Source organism: Paramormyrops kingsleyae, chromosome 11 (assembly GCF_048594095.1).
Source record: "Paramormyrops kingsleyae isolate MSU_618 chromosome 11, PKINGS_0.4, whole genome shotgun sequence".
In the NCBI taxonomy this organism is placed as follows: domain Eukaryota; kingdom Metazoa; phylum Chordata; class Actinopteri; order Osteoglossiformes; family Mormyridae; genus Paramormyrops; species Paramormyrops kingsleyae.
This window is the reverse complement of record NC_132807.1, coordinates 22,067,065-22,084,333: the sequence shown is the minus strand read 5'-3', so window position 1 is coordinate 22,084,333 and position 17,269 is coordinate 22,067,065. Positions and strand designations below refer to the sequence as shown.

The 17,269-nt window shown below is 44.5% G+C and overlaps 2 protein-coding genes across 4 annotated transcripts in view; both read right to left on the bottom strand.

Annotated features, from left to right (window-relative positions):
- Nucleotides 1-1,023: 1,023 nt before the first annotated feature.
- Nucleotides 1,024-10,840, bottom strand: slc22a31 (solute carrier family 22 member 31). The gene is made up of 9 exons (XM_023790828.2): nt 10,371-10,840; nt 7,137-7,240; nt 6,896-7,050; nt 5,231-5,399; nt 5,003-5,148; nt 4,269-4,377; nt 3,653-3,867; nt 3,065-3,176; nt 1,024-2,494 (listed from the first exon to the last, which is right to left on the bottom strand). The coding sequence occupies exons 1-9, from the start codon at nt 10,758-10,760 to the stop codon at nt 2,053-2,055; spliced, it is 1,842 nt and encodes a 613-aa protein (XP_023646596.1). The 5' UTR covers nt 10,761-10,840; the 3' UTR covers nt 1,024-2,052.
- Nucleotides 10,841-12,273: 1,433 nt separating this feature from the next.
- ankrd11 (ankyrin repeat domain 11) overlaps nt 12,274-17,269 on the bottom strand; it is a 78,250-nt gene continuing 73,254 nt past the window's right edge. For all 3 annotated transcript variants that reach the window (XM_023790741.2, XM_023790740.2, XM_023790742.2), the window contains 2 exons: nt 17,123-17,215; nt 12,274-16,736 (listed from right to left, as the gene is read on the bottom strand). In XM_023790741.2, coding sequence (XP_023646509.2) covers nt 16,551-16,736; nt 17,123-17,215 — 279 coding nt within the window. In that variant the 3' untranslated portion in view covers nt 12,274-16,550. The remainder of the gene's footprint in view (nt 16,737-17,122; nt 17,216-17,269) is intronic.

Below are 17,269 nucleotides of genomic sequence, written 5' to 3'. Positions count from 1 at the left end.
TTACTATGCAAAACTACGGAATCCATTTTGACCAATGAGACTAAAGCAACTGAAAACCACATGATACTTGTACGAAATTATTTGCATACCTGTAATAAAATATTTGGAAATTTGTGCGAAGCATTGAGAAATGACGTTTTGCTGTGCAGAAGTGACATTATGGTGTGGGGGTTACACTCGTTATTCTGCAAATGTTAATTGCCATTTTAGAAATACGGCAAAGCAAAAACTAAAATCGGCAGAAATGCGGTGTGAAAACATTACGTGAAAAAATAGCTAGCTCATCTCCCATCACCTGCAGTCCAATCCATTTATGTCATTCATGTGCATGAATGATTAGTTTATGTATTGGAATCACATAGTGATGAAAGGCTCCTGTCGGATCCCTTTGATACAGCCAGGCTTGCAAGGCATGTAGTTTAAGCCATAAGAGCTATTAGATGCTAAATTTATGCACCGCTAGCGCCATCTTGTGCTTAAAGGGAAAACTGTTAAAGTTGAAGAACTTTTCAAGTGTCATTTGAAACGCTACACTGCAGCCCTCAAGTCAACCAGTGCTTCTTAAATGACCATACCTTCAGTTTTAGGAAAGTTGTGTAAACAAAGTATTTATAAAAATAAGTTTAAAATACGAGTGCAGGTTTTAAACATCGCAGTTTAAGAACAGCAACCCCATTAATGCATCCAGACATGCAGGACCTGCAGAGACAGACACTGGGTACACAGTGGCTTCCAGTGTCATTTCTGAGCACTGACTCCACTCCACTAACTGGCACCCGGCCAACAAATCGTTTGGTGAGGGCTGAACACTGTAATTGGGAGGGGGGCGCAAACCTTATCTAGAAAAATCTGAACATTTTATACACCGTAGTGTTAATTAAAAATCTCTAATCTATTTTAATTACTTCACTACTAATTACTCCAATTAGATTTTGGTAACGAGTTAATTAAAATAACTCCATAATAAAATCTATGCATCTAAATTAGAATGATCTCGTTCATATACGGATATACAAACCCAGCTTTTTGGTACAGATCTTTTCATAGGATTTTATTGCAAAATAATAAAAAGGATATTTCACTCTTAAAAATACAAAAACCATCACTTACTACCACAAACCAGGCAAACATGCAGAGTCACCTAAACGTGAGGAGAAGTAGCTGCAGAGGCAGGATGGAATGAGCATAGATTCCAGACATTTAGGCCACACCGAGTTTGTGTGTTTCGCGGCCGTCCATCCAGCTGCAGATACGAGGCACTGGGGCTTCCATAAAGAGCTTGACACTGACGTAAGATGCTAAGGGCTCTGTCTCCAGCTCCAAACCACACTAGAACTTCTAGGTTGCATCTACTGCAGCGTCAAAGTGTGCTTCCTCCTTACACAAGTCCCGCGTGCAAAGGGCACTGCAAACACGCAGGCCTGCATTCCTTTGCCAGAAACTTCCCCAGCAGTGTTGACTTGGGTTCTCAGTGACACTGGGCGATGGCAAAACAAACGCTCTTTTTTAAAAAAAAAAAAAAAAAAAAAAAAAACCCGTTCCGGCAGCCTGGCACAGTAACTGAAACAACATGAGCAAACTGAGGAAAAAAAAGTCAAGATCTGAGAGCAAATGAACGATGTTCGTACAAGTCTGTTTTTTTTTTTGACCAGTGAAACAGACTGCAGACTCACGTAAGTCCTGCACTGCATCCTGAATCTGACGAATACGGTCAAGCCAAAACTGAGAGCCATGTGCCAGTAACACAGGATGAGACCATTAATGGCTCTAAAATTGTACCAGTACATGGAGGAAGGATACAGCTGGGAGACACTGATCCACAGCCTCAGATCAAGACCCGACAGCTGAACGGTCATTTTTAATTTTGTCTCAAGCAACACAACACTGACAGCACCCGGTTCTGCGGACTACTCCCGATATAGGGGCGGGCTCAGAGTCCAGCTCAGACTGTAGTCCCTTTGATCCCAAGGGGAGACTCCCATGGGTTTTAGTGGTAACAGTGTGTAGGGGATGGGGTGGGGGGGGGGGGGGGGGGGCACACAAGGGATGGGCTTAGGAAGACTCTTTGTGCAATGCTTTTTCTTCCTGAGCGTCATGTGCATCAGTGGCCAGCAGGGGGCAGTGTGACGACGCTGCCGTCATATACGGCCTTTCTCTCCCCAGCATCTTCTTGGTGGCGGTGACCAGGCGCGAGTAGCTTTCAGGGTCGTAATCAGAGGCGGCTGTCGGGGTCCTGAGCAGGGGGAGGGCGTCGCGTTCGTCCCGGTCCGGGAAGAGGGGGGGGCGACGCTGGTTCTCGCCGTCCCGCAGCGAGTCGGGCAGCGGCTTGCGCTTGCTCTCGGGCAGCTGCATGACGCACAGCACGGAGAGCACGGCGAAGGAGGCGAACACCACGTGGTACAGGAAGTAGCCACCATTGTTCTGGAGCTCTATGAGGGAGGAGGCTGCCATGCCGACACAGCCTGCACCCAGAACCAGGCCCAGGGCTCCACCGCTGAGGAGAGAGGCGGGAAGTATCGGGTCAGCAGGGGGCGATGGAGACACACACACACAGACACCTAGCAGCTGGCACCGGACACACGCTCTTCAGCACAGGAGATGGTGACCCTGCTGGAGTGTCTGTTAGACCTGCCCGACTGCCAGGGCTTTGGAGAGGATGCAGGAAGCACTTCCCAGGCCGCTGGCATTTCGCATCCCTGGGCATCTACAACACGCTGAACGTCATCCAGTACATCAGGAGTTCTAAGCAGCTTTAGCCTCAGCACCCACATTTTTCATTGGTCAATATGTCATGACCCAAATTAAGAATTTGAACAAATTGTAAAAAAAAAAAAAATGCCACAGCAATGCCTTCACACACTGTTAAAAAGTCTGACACTGAAAAAAATCAAAACTTTTTTTTTTTTTTTAAACCCAATGGTCCTGAGACCCACTTTTTGGTTGCGACCCACCACCCTTTCCTGTCAATGAACCGAAGCATGCAATGCCGCCATAGAGGAGGCCTCAGTGTAAAGTAAAGAGGGTGGGGTGGTGGTGGTGGTGGGGGGGGGGAGCTGGTACCTACCGGACCACGGTGGGCATGACCTCGCCGCCGAAGAACACGCTGAGCATTGCCAAGGCCTGGGAGGCCAGGAGGCCGATCGCTGACAGCAGCAGGACCAGGGCGCTCTGCAGGTCTGTGCACACAGAGTGGGACAGCGCACTTTGAGAGCGGGCCCCCGCGCCTCTGCTAATTACCACAAACCATCACCAGGTGGCGTCGGCGGGCACCCGTCATCTGTGATGGTGAAGGGCGCCTGTGCCGCGGAGTACCGGCACGCCGGTGGGTCGTGTATTTCAATAAATTTACATGCAATTCAGAACATTAGCAAATTCCTCTCCATATGTTCTTCAGTGACAATACAAACTGCTGGAACAACCAACGTAAATCCTACATCCCATATCTAGAAATCCCAGGTTGGACAATGAGATACTGAACCCAGATTTGTTTCCTCCAAGTGTTTTGAAGTGTCCCCCTATTTGTGCCCCCCCCCCTCCCCCCGCCGCCACCCAGACCAGCACAAGTGCTTAGCGGATGGATGGATGGATGAATGGATGGATGGATGAATGGATGGATGGATGGGGCTGAGCGGTTTCTGGCTGTAGGTCTTACACTGGGTGAGGGCCAGCAGCAGGAGCGAGGACAGGCCCGTGACGATGGCCGAAAGGAGCAGGACGCCCCTGCGACCAAAGCGCTCCACCGACAGGCAGAGCAGCACGCAGGCAGCCGCCCCCGTCACCACCCGCAGAAAGTAGCTGAAGTAGAAATTTGGGGAGAAGCTGTGCAGGTTCCGAGTGAAGCAGTACTGGATTCCTGTGCCTATGAACCTAGGAGGGGCGTGAAATGAAAATGAAATGAAGCTTTATTTGCCATTTGTAGTATTGCGAGGTTTGAGAAGAGGCGCATTGGAAACACAGAGAGAGAGGGGAGAGTCCATCCAGCAACCCTGGAGCGTTTTTCAGGGGGTGCAGGATCTTGGTCAAGGGTCTAACAGGGGAAACGGCTACTCTGCCAAGCATGAGATTCAAACCAACAACCTCCTGATCACAAATAACGTGTCCTATTCATCCCAAGCCACACACCGCGCCCAAAAAGAAAACTCTCCAAAAAGAAATTAGAGAACGGGCATTAAGTGCCCCCCTCCACCTAAGTTAATTTTGCTTAATCACATGAGGTGGAAGCAGAAGACAAGGACAGGAGCTGTTGGGGTCAGGCCTGCAGCACTCACAGAGTGAAGCCCAGGATGAGGCAGTTCCTCCAGATGATGCGAGTGTGCCACAGTTCCAGGATGTGGTGGTACCGGGCCGGGGAATCCTCCGGGTATGCCACATCAATCTCTGGGGGGAGCAAGGAGCGCGGGGGTGGGAGGAAACCAGAAACATCCGCCGTGAAACGGGAGCAACAGTGGTCATGCCTCAGCAATCACAATCACTAGCAGCGCTGCTAGGAAACCCTTCTAGAATGTATAAATGAGGTAATAGTGACAAGAATGTTCCTGAATGCAGAGCTCCTCCATCTCTGTCGAGTGAGCTCCTGATACCCCCCCCCCTCCATCCCCCCCGGCCTCTGGCATCCCAAACAGCACCGGAATCTGCAGTGCAGCCCACAGAAGTTCCTCCCAGGGCTGCACACTGCACAGCCCAAATGGAATTAGAGCCAGAGACGCGAACATTAGGGGGACGTTTAAAGGCCCCCGGCACAAAGCGAGGCCTTATGGCTCTGGCCGCATCCGCAGCCACATCGCATACTTCCACCCCTCCCATCCCCCGCTCGTCAAATTCCCATGGGAGTCCCAGGAGGAATCAACCCTGGGTGAGAAGATTGGGGCAAAGGTGAGAACGAGGGAGCAAAGATGCAATAGGACCGAAAATAGGAATTCTGGGATACTGACGAGGGGGTTTTCAGAGCATAGGTGTCAACTATCACTGCGGAGTGGACACTGGCATGGTCACATGACCCTACCTGACAGCAGGCTCTCAGCCGGGTAGATCTCCTCACCGAGAAACACCTTGTTCTGGGTGGAGATGTTCTGCAGTGCCTTCTTGGCCTGAGAGATCTGATAGGTGGCCAAGAACCAGCGAGGAGACTCGGGGAAGCGCGAGGCACAGCTACAGGGACATAGACACACGCTGATGTACACATCAGCTACATGGCACCTCCAAAAAGCAGGGTCAACATCTGCCAACTCACCACCAATAGGAAAGCAGCAATAAGAGTGGCAGGGTGGCTACAGCTTGCAGTACTGGCCAATCACGGCACAGCACTGCCACCCCTGGCAACAGCAACTCTGCACCAACAGCAAAGAACCCACCAATCATCGTCATCATAAGTCGGTGAGGTGGGTCGCATATTTCTAGTCCTAGAAGAGGGAGAGAGATATTATAACTTAGACAGCATGTATCTGTGCTTTCCTTTAAAATATCAGCCTGTATGATATTTGCTGGTACTTGGAGCATATGGAGTTTAAATATTTTCTTTTCATAAACCAAAAGAGAGGAAATTAACCTTAACCATACTGTTTCAGTTCTTTCTCTTAACTGTTTTGCTATTGTCTATTCAGGGTCATTCATTGTTTCTGAGACCTTGAGAAGAGGTTTTAGCGACGGCCAGTAAGTCAGCCAGCATGTATGGGGGCTGGTTTCCAGTTTGGAAAAACTCCTTTCAGTGTGACATGGGAAACATAACAGGTTTAAACCTGAGCAGACACACAAGGTGCCTGTGACCCCCCCCCCCACCCCCCAGCCCAGGTGGACCTAATCGGCACGTTAGAGAATGTGCAAACAGCAGGACTGCGGTCTAGCTCGCTCTCCCTGCCTCTACAGTCCTTGGTATTCCACAGCAAACCTCCCAACACAAATATATCACCACACCCTCGATCCACCCACACGCACATGCAGGCACGCACCAGGACAATGACAGGAAAGTTCTTGGGATAGAACAATGTGGGTAGAAATGAACAGAATCCCACTGCCTGTGACTTCCTGACCTCTTAGCTCACGCTAATGTGAGCTCGCTGGTGTCATGGAGGCCTCGTCCCTTTCCCCAGAACCATAAACACAGATCCCCACAGATGGATAACCAGCTACGGCTCGATTCTGCTCTGCCAGGCTGAGAGACCTGTCAACCATCTCACCTTGAAGCACTAGTGTTTACCTAGACCAGGGGTGGCCAATCTTATCCGCAAAGGGCCGGTGTGTACGCAGGTTTTTGGGATAACCTGTAGGTCAGCTGTTCAAACCCAGGTGTGAGGACTCTTCAGCCAATCAGTCCTCTAATTAGTAATCTAATTAAGGAGTTGCAGTGAAAACCCGCATACACAGCGGCCCTTTGCGGATAAGAGTGGCCACCCCTGACCTAGACTGTATATTGTTCAAAACCTCAACCAGCCACTATGAGGCAGCTGCCTCACTAACTGCGATGACAGGAAAAGGGAATTTTCTGCACTGGACTGTCCAGGTGGTTTGTCCCATTGCACTGCATCCAAATGTCTCACTTCACTTACTTGTGTATACTGTATAATGTTGCTGGCTGGCTATTGCTCTATGCTAACACACTAGGGGGTGTTCCACACTAGGATGGGCTCCCCCTTTGTGTCTGGTTCCTCCCAAGGTTTCTTCCTTCTAGGGAGTTTTTCCTTGCCACTGTCGCCTCAGGCTGCAGAGTTTAAACACCATTGAACCCCATACTTGAGTTGCAGGCATGTAGCCAGAAATAAATTTTGAAAGGTGTCTCCCTCAATCAATTTTGCTAACCAGGGGGGTTTCAAACTAGTTATTTTAATACCTGGCTACATGCCTGATCAGTACCTAATAAATATTGAGGGGGGGGGGGGGGGGCATCAGAAAAGATACTTACGTGTAATGTAGGCAGAGAGGAACGCGCCGGACAGCGCGGCCCCCTGGCAGAGTCTCAGCAGAAGGAAAATTAGGGGCCCCCTGGCCAGACAGACGGCCACGCCCAGCGAGCCCGACAGGCCAATGGAGAGCAGGAAGCCGCGACGGCGGCCGAACCTGCGCACAGAACACGCAGCTGGCGCATGAGGCCGGCGCACACATGACGCCGAAAGACGCACAAGCGTCCCGCGAGTGACGCTCACCTGTCACAAAAGCTACCAAGCAAAACATAGCCAAGTATCCAGCCCAGCATGAAGCAGACGTGCTGCAAGGGAATCTTCCAGCTGTTTCCACAGACCAGGTTCCACTGCAGAGAGACCAGGATACAGATTTTATAAAAGCAATTTAGTAATGCGACCGCAGGAGCAGATTAATGGATAGGTGACCTTAGACTAGGAGCCCGGCAAATTCAGGGACCCCGCCCAGCCTCAGGAAAAACTCAGTGGTTAAACTTATTGATTTACTTTGACAGGGTAAAAATAATATGGTACTATTCTATTACTTATGTATCAATTAACCACAAACTAAGTTTTAGCTACATACTGATCTCATGTTAATTCATCATTAATGAATTATGTTTTATCCCAAGCAGTTACTATATTTGTCACTATATCTGTTAATTCTGTAAATCTTTGTGAACTACTGAAGGAACAAGTCACGCATAACACAAGATAAATACTGATGTTTTCTAATCATTAATGAATCGTGACGCAACTTCTCGCGCAAACTCATGATCTGTACTCCAGTAGTAGCGGAGTTATTAATACATATTTGTGCCCCATCAAGTAAACCTACAACCTATGAAATTTAAAATTTCACTGCCAGCACCCCCCCCCCCCAAGAAAGTGTCACCTACACTATGTTTTTGTTTTTTTGCCCATGGACCAGCTTATAAATCGCACAGAAACATTCACAGCCCAGTACTGCTTGTTGCTCGGGGATCCAAACACTTAGCATCATCCCTTATTCTGGTCAAATTCCCACACTCAGAGGTCGACAGGCTTCCCTTACCACCCCTTTAATGAAATACTTAGGAGAAACACACAGCTCCTTTGACACTATGCTGGTTTTGAGGATGGAGGATCATCAACATCATCATCGATACTTTATGGATGTAAGGATGGAAACACACCATTATGACTCGCACTGCTGATCTTCGCACTCAAACTGAAGTCAGATTACAAAGTTAAAGGGACTTTTCATCTTCCGTAATAAAGACTCGGTTATGTCATCTCATACGAGGATCTCAGGAATATAGATACGTGTATAGAGGTGTCTGACTGTCACTGTGGCACGCAAACACTAACTGCAATAGAAGACGAAGGCACACATAAGATGATGACTGCGTAGAAGATCTCGTGCCCAGTGATTCACAGGAAGAGGCCTCTGAGATGCTTATCACATCATGTCCATCGCATTAGATCCTGCTCTCGGCCTCAGCCCATCCTGCCTGTCCGTTCTTAACCCACATCGACTAGTCCACAACAGGAATGCGGTGGAAATGCCTGCGATGGAAAGTTCTGGCCTGTTCCCAGCTCCTGCAGGAACACAAAGGTCCAGTGACATCACAGAGCAGGAAGCTGGGTGGAAGAGAGTCCTTAAAACCAAGAAATGTCAGGGGAGTGGGGGGGGAGGTTGGGGTTTTGTTTTCAACAAATGGGAAACCACGGCCACAGCACACACGTAAACACAGGACGTGCCCATGGCAGGAATAGCGTCTGTGATTCAGACAACCAGCTATATTCTCTTTCAGCTTTATCTCCTCCTCAGACCAAGTCAGACACTTTATAGGAATATGATCGGACGTCACTTCTTTGCACAGAGGACTTCTGAGGCACCTTGTGTAAATTCATCTGTTGTGACGGTACCTGATTAACCTTCAAAGAGAGTCACGGCACCAAGCGACAGCATGTGTATTAGCAGGCCTTTGTCTATCCCCAGTACCCATATTGTAATGCTAAGCAAAATCATGCATGTATTTTCTTCAAAACAATCATTAAAATATTATTTTGGAGACCAAAGAAAATTCTGTCCTTTACTGTCCATATAGGGATCATAGGCGGTTCTGGGGGGGGGGGGGGGGGTGTCAACATGCATGGTAACCCCCCCCCCCCCCAACTACGTATGTTAATTGGGTCTGAAATAATAGTAATACTTATAATTTACATTTATATATTAACGCAGAAGAGCGGGGTGGTCGAGTCTCTTCGGTTGGTGAAAATCTAAGTTAACGACAGAAAAAAATTATCAAGCTTGGGGAAGCAAGACAGTCTAAACAAGAAATCAGAGCGAAATACTTATTTATAAAAACTGTAATATGTGACTGCAAAGCACTGCATAAATAACATTACTTTTCAAAATTGTCTTTTGCAACGGTGGAGATTTCAGGTCCAGAGAGTACAAATCCAGACCAAGATTTTGTTTCAACCAACCAGCTGAGCACAAAGAGTGACAGTCACAGAGTATTCAACTGGTTGGCTGAAACAAAATCTTGGTCTGGATTTGCACTCTCTGAACCTTAAGTCTCCACCTCTGGTCTTCTGCTTCTGGCAGATACTTGATACTTGGAGGACATTAAAACGAAATGCATCTGCCCCCCCCAACAGAACAACTGGCCTCACTCTGGCCCCTCAGCTGAAATGCTGTAGAACCGCCACTAATAGGCATGTTACGTTCACACGTGCCAGAAAGGTACTTGATCTTAATCTCACTGCAGTAAAACAAAGAAAACCCAGCCATGTACGTTAACAAAACGCAAATATTATATATATATATATATATATATATATATATATATATATATATATATATATATATATATATATATATATATCCCACAAACACAGGCGCACACACACAAACAGAGCATATGTAAAAATGTGCTTAGTCTGGAAATTAGATTAAATGATGATGAATGTCAGAGGCAGAGACCGCGGTGACTCAACCAAGCCCTACGGAACCTATCAGCAAAGTAGACACACTACCTCGTACAGGGCTGGGCATTGGGTTTTAAATTAAACTAATACTTTTAAGAAGCAGATTATCAATAAAACACTCAAAAACAGAAAAAACTGCGAAGAGGTCCTTCGTATATATCAAACATACAGATGATGTAATTTGGCGAATCGATTCCAAATATCAAATAGCAACTTTAATGTCATCCCGTCGGTACATAGCAACAGACAGACATTGACAATTATCAATCCTGGACAGCATAGCATTTGTAGTATCAGTTCTTCCGACCTGGATCTACAATGTATTAAAGACAATATATAATAGCCCAAATCCCTAGTTGTAAACCCTATGAATATATGCAGCGTTCAGCCTCATATTTTCTGATGGTTCAGCTCACGGTGAATTTGATATAGCGAGAGAGAATATTCGTTCATGTGATCTAATTCCCAGCAGTGTAAATAAAAGGTACACATCATACTGACCTGTGTCACATAGTTACTATGAAGTCCCGCCGCCTCCGTGTACTCCCATCCTCTTGTGCACGCCACTGCTTCTCTCGGCATGTTGTCCGTGAAATTGGTGAAATTTGCGGGGTACTTGTACAATTCACAGTGACTCAGACCGGATCCTTTCACCCAAGGAATGGTAAAGTTCAGACTCTCCTGTTCAGACAGGTTGCTGAAAGCCCAGGCAGCAGGAAGGAGAGACGGGTCTGGTGCGCAGTGGTACGATTCGGGTATCAGAGTGAAAAATACGTTGGAAAAAAGGTTAAACGCTACTGCAAAGTTCGGGATCCAAGTGAAGAAAACCACGATACGGTTGTATCGTCCAAAAGCGCCTATTCTGGGAAAAATCCTGCTTTCAAAGTCCATTCTCAGAGACCGTACCAGTGAAAACAGCTGTCCGAACAAGGAAAACACGGGTTTGGAAAACTTTAAAAGGGCGGGTAATATGTAAATGATATGAAATTAAAGGCGGTGTAACGGCGCTCCGGGCCAATCAGCGTCGGGAATTACAGAGCATCCGCCCCCTCACATGGCGACACACATCAGGCAAAATGTTCCTGATATATGCGTTTGTCGGTTTGTTCACTGAAATTGCACCACACACATGCCTTTTACGCATCATATATAATCCAAACGGTATAGCATAAGCATTGCTAATATCAGTCAACGTGAATCGAAGCAAATAATCGCCAGGGGTTTTCCAGTATACAAACAGACACTGAAACGTACTGCGACAGCAACCAAACAAACCCCCCGGTGTAATCGACTGGTAAAGAAACAACACTCTGCTGCAAATTAGCTAAGGGGTTGACTGGAACGAAACCAACTGAATTCCATTTACACGCCTGGGAAGCATCCCCTCCACGCTACGCGCCCCGCCTGCCCATCCAGATGTCTGGATCTCGGCTATGGACCGCCAAACTCTCTACGGAGGCCTGTCTTACTGCCATACAAGGTTAGTTGGACCGTTTGTGGAATCTTCGGTTGCCACCCGTCCCTTATAATACGGGATCATCCGGCATTGGAAAATAAACTATGCGTCCCTTATTATAAGGGACCGCTGTTCTGTCGAGTTGAGCTACTTTGTCGAGGTAGGCTACCGTAGCGCTAATCGATAACCCTAACCCCCCAAAAACCCATAAAACCCTAACCTTAATCCCAAAAAGGTGGAACTGCACATGTGCAGAAAGGCTCGATCGTACGTCTCGATCGTACGTCTCGATAGGTAGCTCAACTCGTCAGACCAGCGGCAACCCTAATCGAATCCTTAACGGAACCTTTCATTTTGTGTGACTTTTGTCTTATTTCCCTGCTTAATATAATTCATGACACTTATTCACCACAAAAGCTTAGTTTATCTATCATGCCTTGAGTTAATAACGAATCAAATGAGGTTTATCGGTCATGCAAATTATTTTTTTAAACTAGAAGATGGCTCGGTGGCCTCACAAACAGGGTTGTGGGTCTGATTCTCATTTTGTGTTCACGTGGGTTTCATCTTGCAGTTTAAATGTGTTGTTAAAATTGTACAGTGCGTGCTCTATGACTGGGATGAACCTGAAGCTTACCATGACCCTGAACTGGATGAGTTATTGAAAATGCATGGAAATGTTTGAATGTATGAATATAAGAAAACTCAATTTGAGCCTAGCACAAATGCTGCACACAATTACAAACATGAAATATTGAGTCGCATAATCAAAGCCCAAAAGACTGTATTAATCGATCGATCTGTTGAAATAATGGGTGTGTGTAATTTTTTTTTATATGGGAACCACTGATCTGGAGCAATTAATCACAAAACTTCCTCTGGGTGATGCCTATGCATGCCCTGCAACTTGCAAGAATATTGCACAAAACAGAAGACCAGACCAAGAAAGTATTTTTAAAATTTATTTACGAACATAATCTCTGAGGGACAACAGCATTTTTCCCGCTCTCTGTACATGCAACTGTAGAAAATAATTTTTATTTTTTAATTCCGTTTAGTTTTTTTCCTTAATTTTTTTTTTTTTTTTTTTACTCATTTTGTTTTTTCAGTAAATCAACACAGCTAGACGTAACAGTACTGGAGATGTTACAGCACTGACGACAGCATCAACAAACCCGCCCCCCTTCCAATAGCTGCTCTAACAATATGTACACAATTGAACTACATTGTACAAAAAAAGGAAAAAAAAAAAAATTACATTGTTACATCACCGGCAGCGAGCACACTGTCTCATTGCTGTTAGAACCCCACATTCTACGCAAGTTTAAACTAGTACAAAGAGGAGGGTGCAAAATGTCCTGGGAGATATTTACATCTATGTACAACGTCTCGTTTATGCATTACAAGAGGGAAATTTACACATCTGAGACTGCTCCAACATACCACAGGTGCCAAAGATAATAAATAGGTTATCATTTCACCATTTAAAGAGTAGTTCTCCATGCGTTGTTATGATTTCAATCCTTTTAAACACAGCTACTGTCCGGTTTAGGTTAATATAGAAGGGGAAAGTAACAGATACGTGGGGACCAAGGCTTGAAACTGTGACTTAAATGGTTAAATGGTTAAGGATTCTGTCCAGTTGAAAAAGTAGAGGTAAGTTGTTGTGGGATGACACTGCGAGGTCACGAAACGGGCGAGAGCACTGCCAGGTATTCCACTGCAATAAGTGCGAGGCTTCATTTTGGTCGTAAGGATGCTCTTGAAATAGGACCAAGTCCAATGTATATTTAAGATGCCAATTAGATGAAAGGAAAATGGACTTTATTTTTAGCCAAGCAGGATGGGTGCCGTTATACTGGATAACCCTTAATATGACAGGTACAAGGTACTATAAGCAGATGTGAACCAGATGGCAGGGATGCTGCCATTTAAATAGGATGAAGAGATGCCAAGCAGCCATATTTGTGCCAAGGTAACAGCATCCAAACAGCGCAGACCTACAGTATAACAAAGGGTCTGGACAATGGATCCTCACAATTTCAAGCCTCTGTTATTAATGGAAAAAAATAAATAAAAATAAAAAACCGCATCTGGGAAAAATAAAACCGCATATGTCATAACCACTTAGTCATAACTGTTAGACAATAGGGACGCAGGACTTATGGAGGGAATACATTCTATTTAAATACCATGTTGGAAGTATTTATGCTTAGCACAGAATTCAAGATTATCATCATGATCATCCAATGCAAGGGGTGGCAAAATGAATCTCTGCCAAATCCATTCCAGAGAAGTTTGTTTTGACGTCTTCTCTGGAATGCAAATGAAAATTGAAAATTGTGTTTATCCATTGCAGGTAATTGTGTACAACATCATCTTTCGGCAATATACCACAATAGCGGGATTAATAAAGTGGATGTACATGAATTATGAGAGGATATTTATATAAGCTTCTGTGGTAAAACAAAGGCCCACAAACCAATTTTAGCACATTTCAAACATTAAAAAGGTTCAGTGTAGCAGGTAAATGGACATGAATGACTCATCACAACCAGTAAAAGATAAAATGTGATACTTTTACCTGTGAGTCAAAAGTGTCCTAAGATATTTTAGGATGTCACTTTTGTTTAGTTATACTGTCTTGTGTGTATCTGGTGTATTAAGATACTGATTATCTGTAAAATAATAAAAACCTCAAAAAACAACCTGTTAAACCCCAAGGATTAGATAAAGACCCATATACAGAGTACCTAAACACAGGAATATACCTTAAAATCAAATTGTACAAAACTTAAAGGCCTGATTACTGACTTTTTTCAAACTGTGGCTTAAGAAATTGAGTAAAAATGAAAGTCACGAATCAGTAAAACTGAATTTGCCTCCCTCCACAGAGCTGAAAGTTTGTAATTTTGACAAATGTTAGTATATTTGGTATGCAGCATATTATATCAGTGCGGTGTGCAGAGAAAACCCGCTCTTGGAGAGGAGAAATTAAAAACAATTAAAAGCAGGTCCTCCGGGAAAAGTAAAAAGAATGTTGTGTCTACAAGATTATTAAAAAATACATCATTATAAATGAGCAAGGCCTATCCCCTTAACAAAACAATTAACTGACATCTGGAGAAGGCTAGAGAAATATGCAAGTCTACCTTGCTATGACAGAAACTGCAGAACTTTTAGTTTAGTAACCAATAGCTTCTCTTTAGTGCCACCTTCTGACTGTGGGGGGGAAAAAAAAAAAATCGCTCTGATTTGTAAAACCATGCTAAGAAAATGCTCAGGGGGGAAAAATAGCACTAGCTTTCTTCAAATTAAAGCTGAAATCGGAAAAACTATACGACGAGAACTTCACTTGCATGGCAAATGCGAAGAAAGTGTTGCTTTTACATTTTATACCGCAAATTAAAAATGAACCAAAACCTCACTCCACTCAGTTAAATACTAAATGCAAATTATTATAACTACAAACTACAATAAGGCTACTGCACAGCTTAGCAAAAAAAAAATGTATTAAAACTGGGGATAAAGAATAACAGGCAGGCTACCATATTCCAATGGATACAATACTATATAACCTATAGCATGTGTAATGTGCCTATAATCACAGATATACATTAACTAAAACTCAGATGTAATAATTAAAATTTTAATACATATCACTGTATGGTATAGTGGAAATCTTTGCCATTTCTACAGTAGGACAGAATTGACTAGAACCTTATTTGTTGTACATTAATTTGGCTTTTGAATTGCTTGACTAAGAAACTTCGACAAAGGCATTTTCTCGGTTTAGATTAAATTTTTAAAACTTTGATAATTATGTAAAAAAAAAAAAAGTGTAATACATCTTTACTAGACCTTGACTAATCTAAAACCCATTCTGCAGTAAGATTGTGTTTTTTTTTATTGAGAACTATTTTATGTGAAAAAGGGGTCATAAGCTGTGATCTGTCTATGAACTACCTTCTTCTGACCAGTTTTAACCAGGACTGGACAGAATGTGAAGGACCTTTTGAGACTGTGGACAGGAGACTGTCTTTAAAATACTGAATGTGGGTACACGTTTTGGCCCATTGTTACCGGGAAAAGTGCTTCCCAAAGGTGAACTGTACATACAAAGATAATTTTATTAATTTTTTACACTTAACTGAGAGTGAAGTTACAGTACATAAGTTATTTACAACTTTGCAGTAATGTGTGGCAAAATAAATTATCTAGAAGGCAGCGAGAATACATTGGTTAACGTATATAAAAACTGTACAGAATTTACGGGATACAATTTAGTTTTTTCCTTTAAACTAACATTGGCTCTGTAGTGTTTCAAGTCACTTTCTCAGAAAGAGAAAACAATGAAATGCCCGAGTAAAGGTTTTTTTTTTTTCTGCTAACCGTTTAGTCTTTACCTCTTGTCACCATGGTTTAATTTTCCTCTTTTCCTCATGCATTCGTCTGCAATGAACAGGTGTGTGAGACGTGAAGGTAGAGGCCGATTCAACCTGCATGCAAACTCGTGGTCAGACTCCCTCCTGAGCCAGCCCACCCCCTCTCCTCCCTACGGGGAAGGCTGTGGGGCCCGTACACACCTGCGGCCTGGTGCACAGGCCTGAACACCGCGGACAACCCGTTCGTGCTCTGCTGTGGTGTCTCCTGCACCAGCAGGCTGCGGGGCTGCCCTTGTATGACCGTGCGGGGGCTCAGCTGAACTTTGCATGGAAGGGGATACTGGTGGAAAGCCCCTCTCCTCACCCCCTCCAGGAGTGGCTTGGGTACACTTCACCCTTTACAGTAGGAGAAGCTTGAGGTTCTCTCTTGTCCATTCTCACTGCTGCCCTTTTATTTTCCTCCATCTTAGGTCTTTTGCAGATCCACCCCTTGCTGGTTCTGATCCACAATAAAAGGAGGGTTCTTCTCAGTCTGGTTCGTATTTTCAAGACTAAAAATATTTTATTCTCTCCTTACCAAGGATCAACCAAAGACGGTTTGCTTCAAAGCAAAGTCATTTTGCTTTTTTTCTGAACAAAAGAACAAAAGAACTGGATGAAAGTGCAGTCGTGTTCTCCCGGTAAAAAAAAATGCTTCCTCCTCTTGAAGATGGGAATCATTAGCAAGTTTTGTTCCTTTACACGTAATGATCTTCGAGAAATAATTCCTTTTCAGATGGCTAGCCCTTACCATATGTTCTTTTTTAATGGCGACGTCACATAGGTGAGACCATTTCCCTGTCATGCGGGCAACAGCACAAAGTCATCGTTTACGTCGACCATTGGCACGTAAAAGGAGGGGACCTCGTTCACACACAAGGACTTGTGTCCAGCAGGGTCCAGCTCCTGCATCTTCAGCTGCCACTCCATTCTCTGTACGGCATTGAGGGCGGCTGCCTCGTGCTGCTGCCTCATCAACAGACATGTCTGGGGAGGGAACAAGAGATGTCGTTTACCAAAGAGATCACTGAAACAGAAAAATACAACGATCTCCATTTAATTTAATTTCCTTGTTTCCTTGTATTCAAAGCAATATTTTAGGTAGTCAATAATCCAATTATGTCATCTGGAATTGGCAACTTAATTACATTAAACAAAAAGAATTATGGGGTTATCATTCGTAGCTTCTGAACAATATCTGAATGATTGATTAAATTTCATATGTAATTCACTCAAAAATATTTAGTGCAGTTAAAGACACAAGTTTCAGTTTAATGCACTCGGCCTACATCTTAGTCAAGGGTAACTGAGAACCTGAAATACCCCACAGCTCTGCAAGGTCGGGGACACTGATGCCTCACACAAAGCTGTACCTTCATACGGTCATACTTGTCATCTACGTCCTGAATCCAGGAAATAAACTGACGGGCGTTGAAGCGGTCTCTCACCGACTTGTTCTCATCACCCTGAGATAAAAGAACACAAATGTCAATAAAAGAAGTGGACAGACTGCTGGGGCT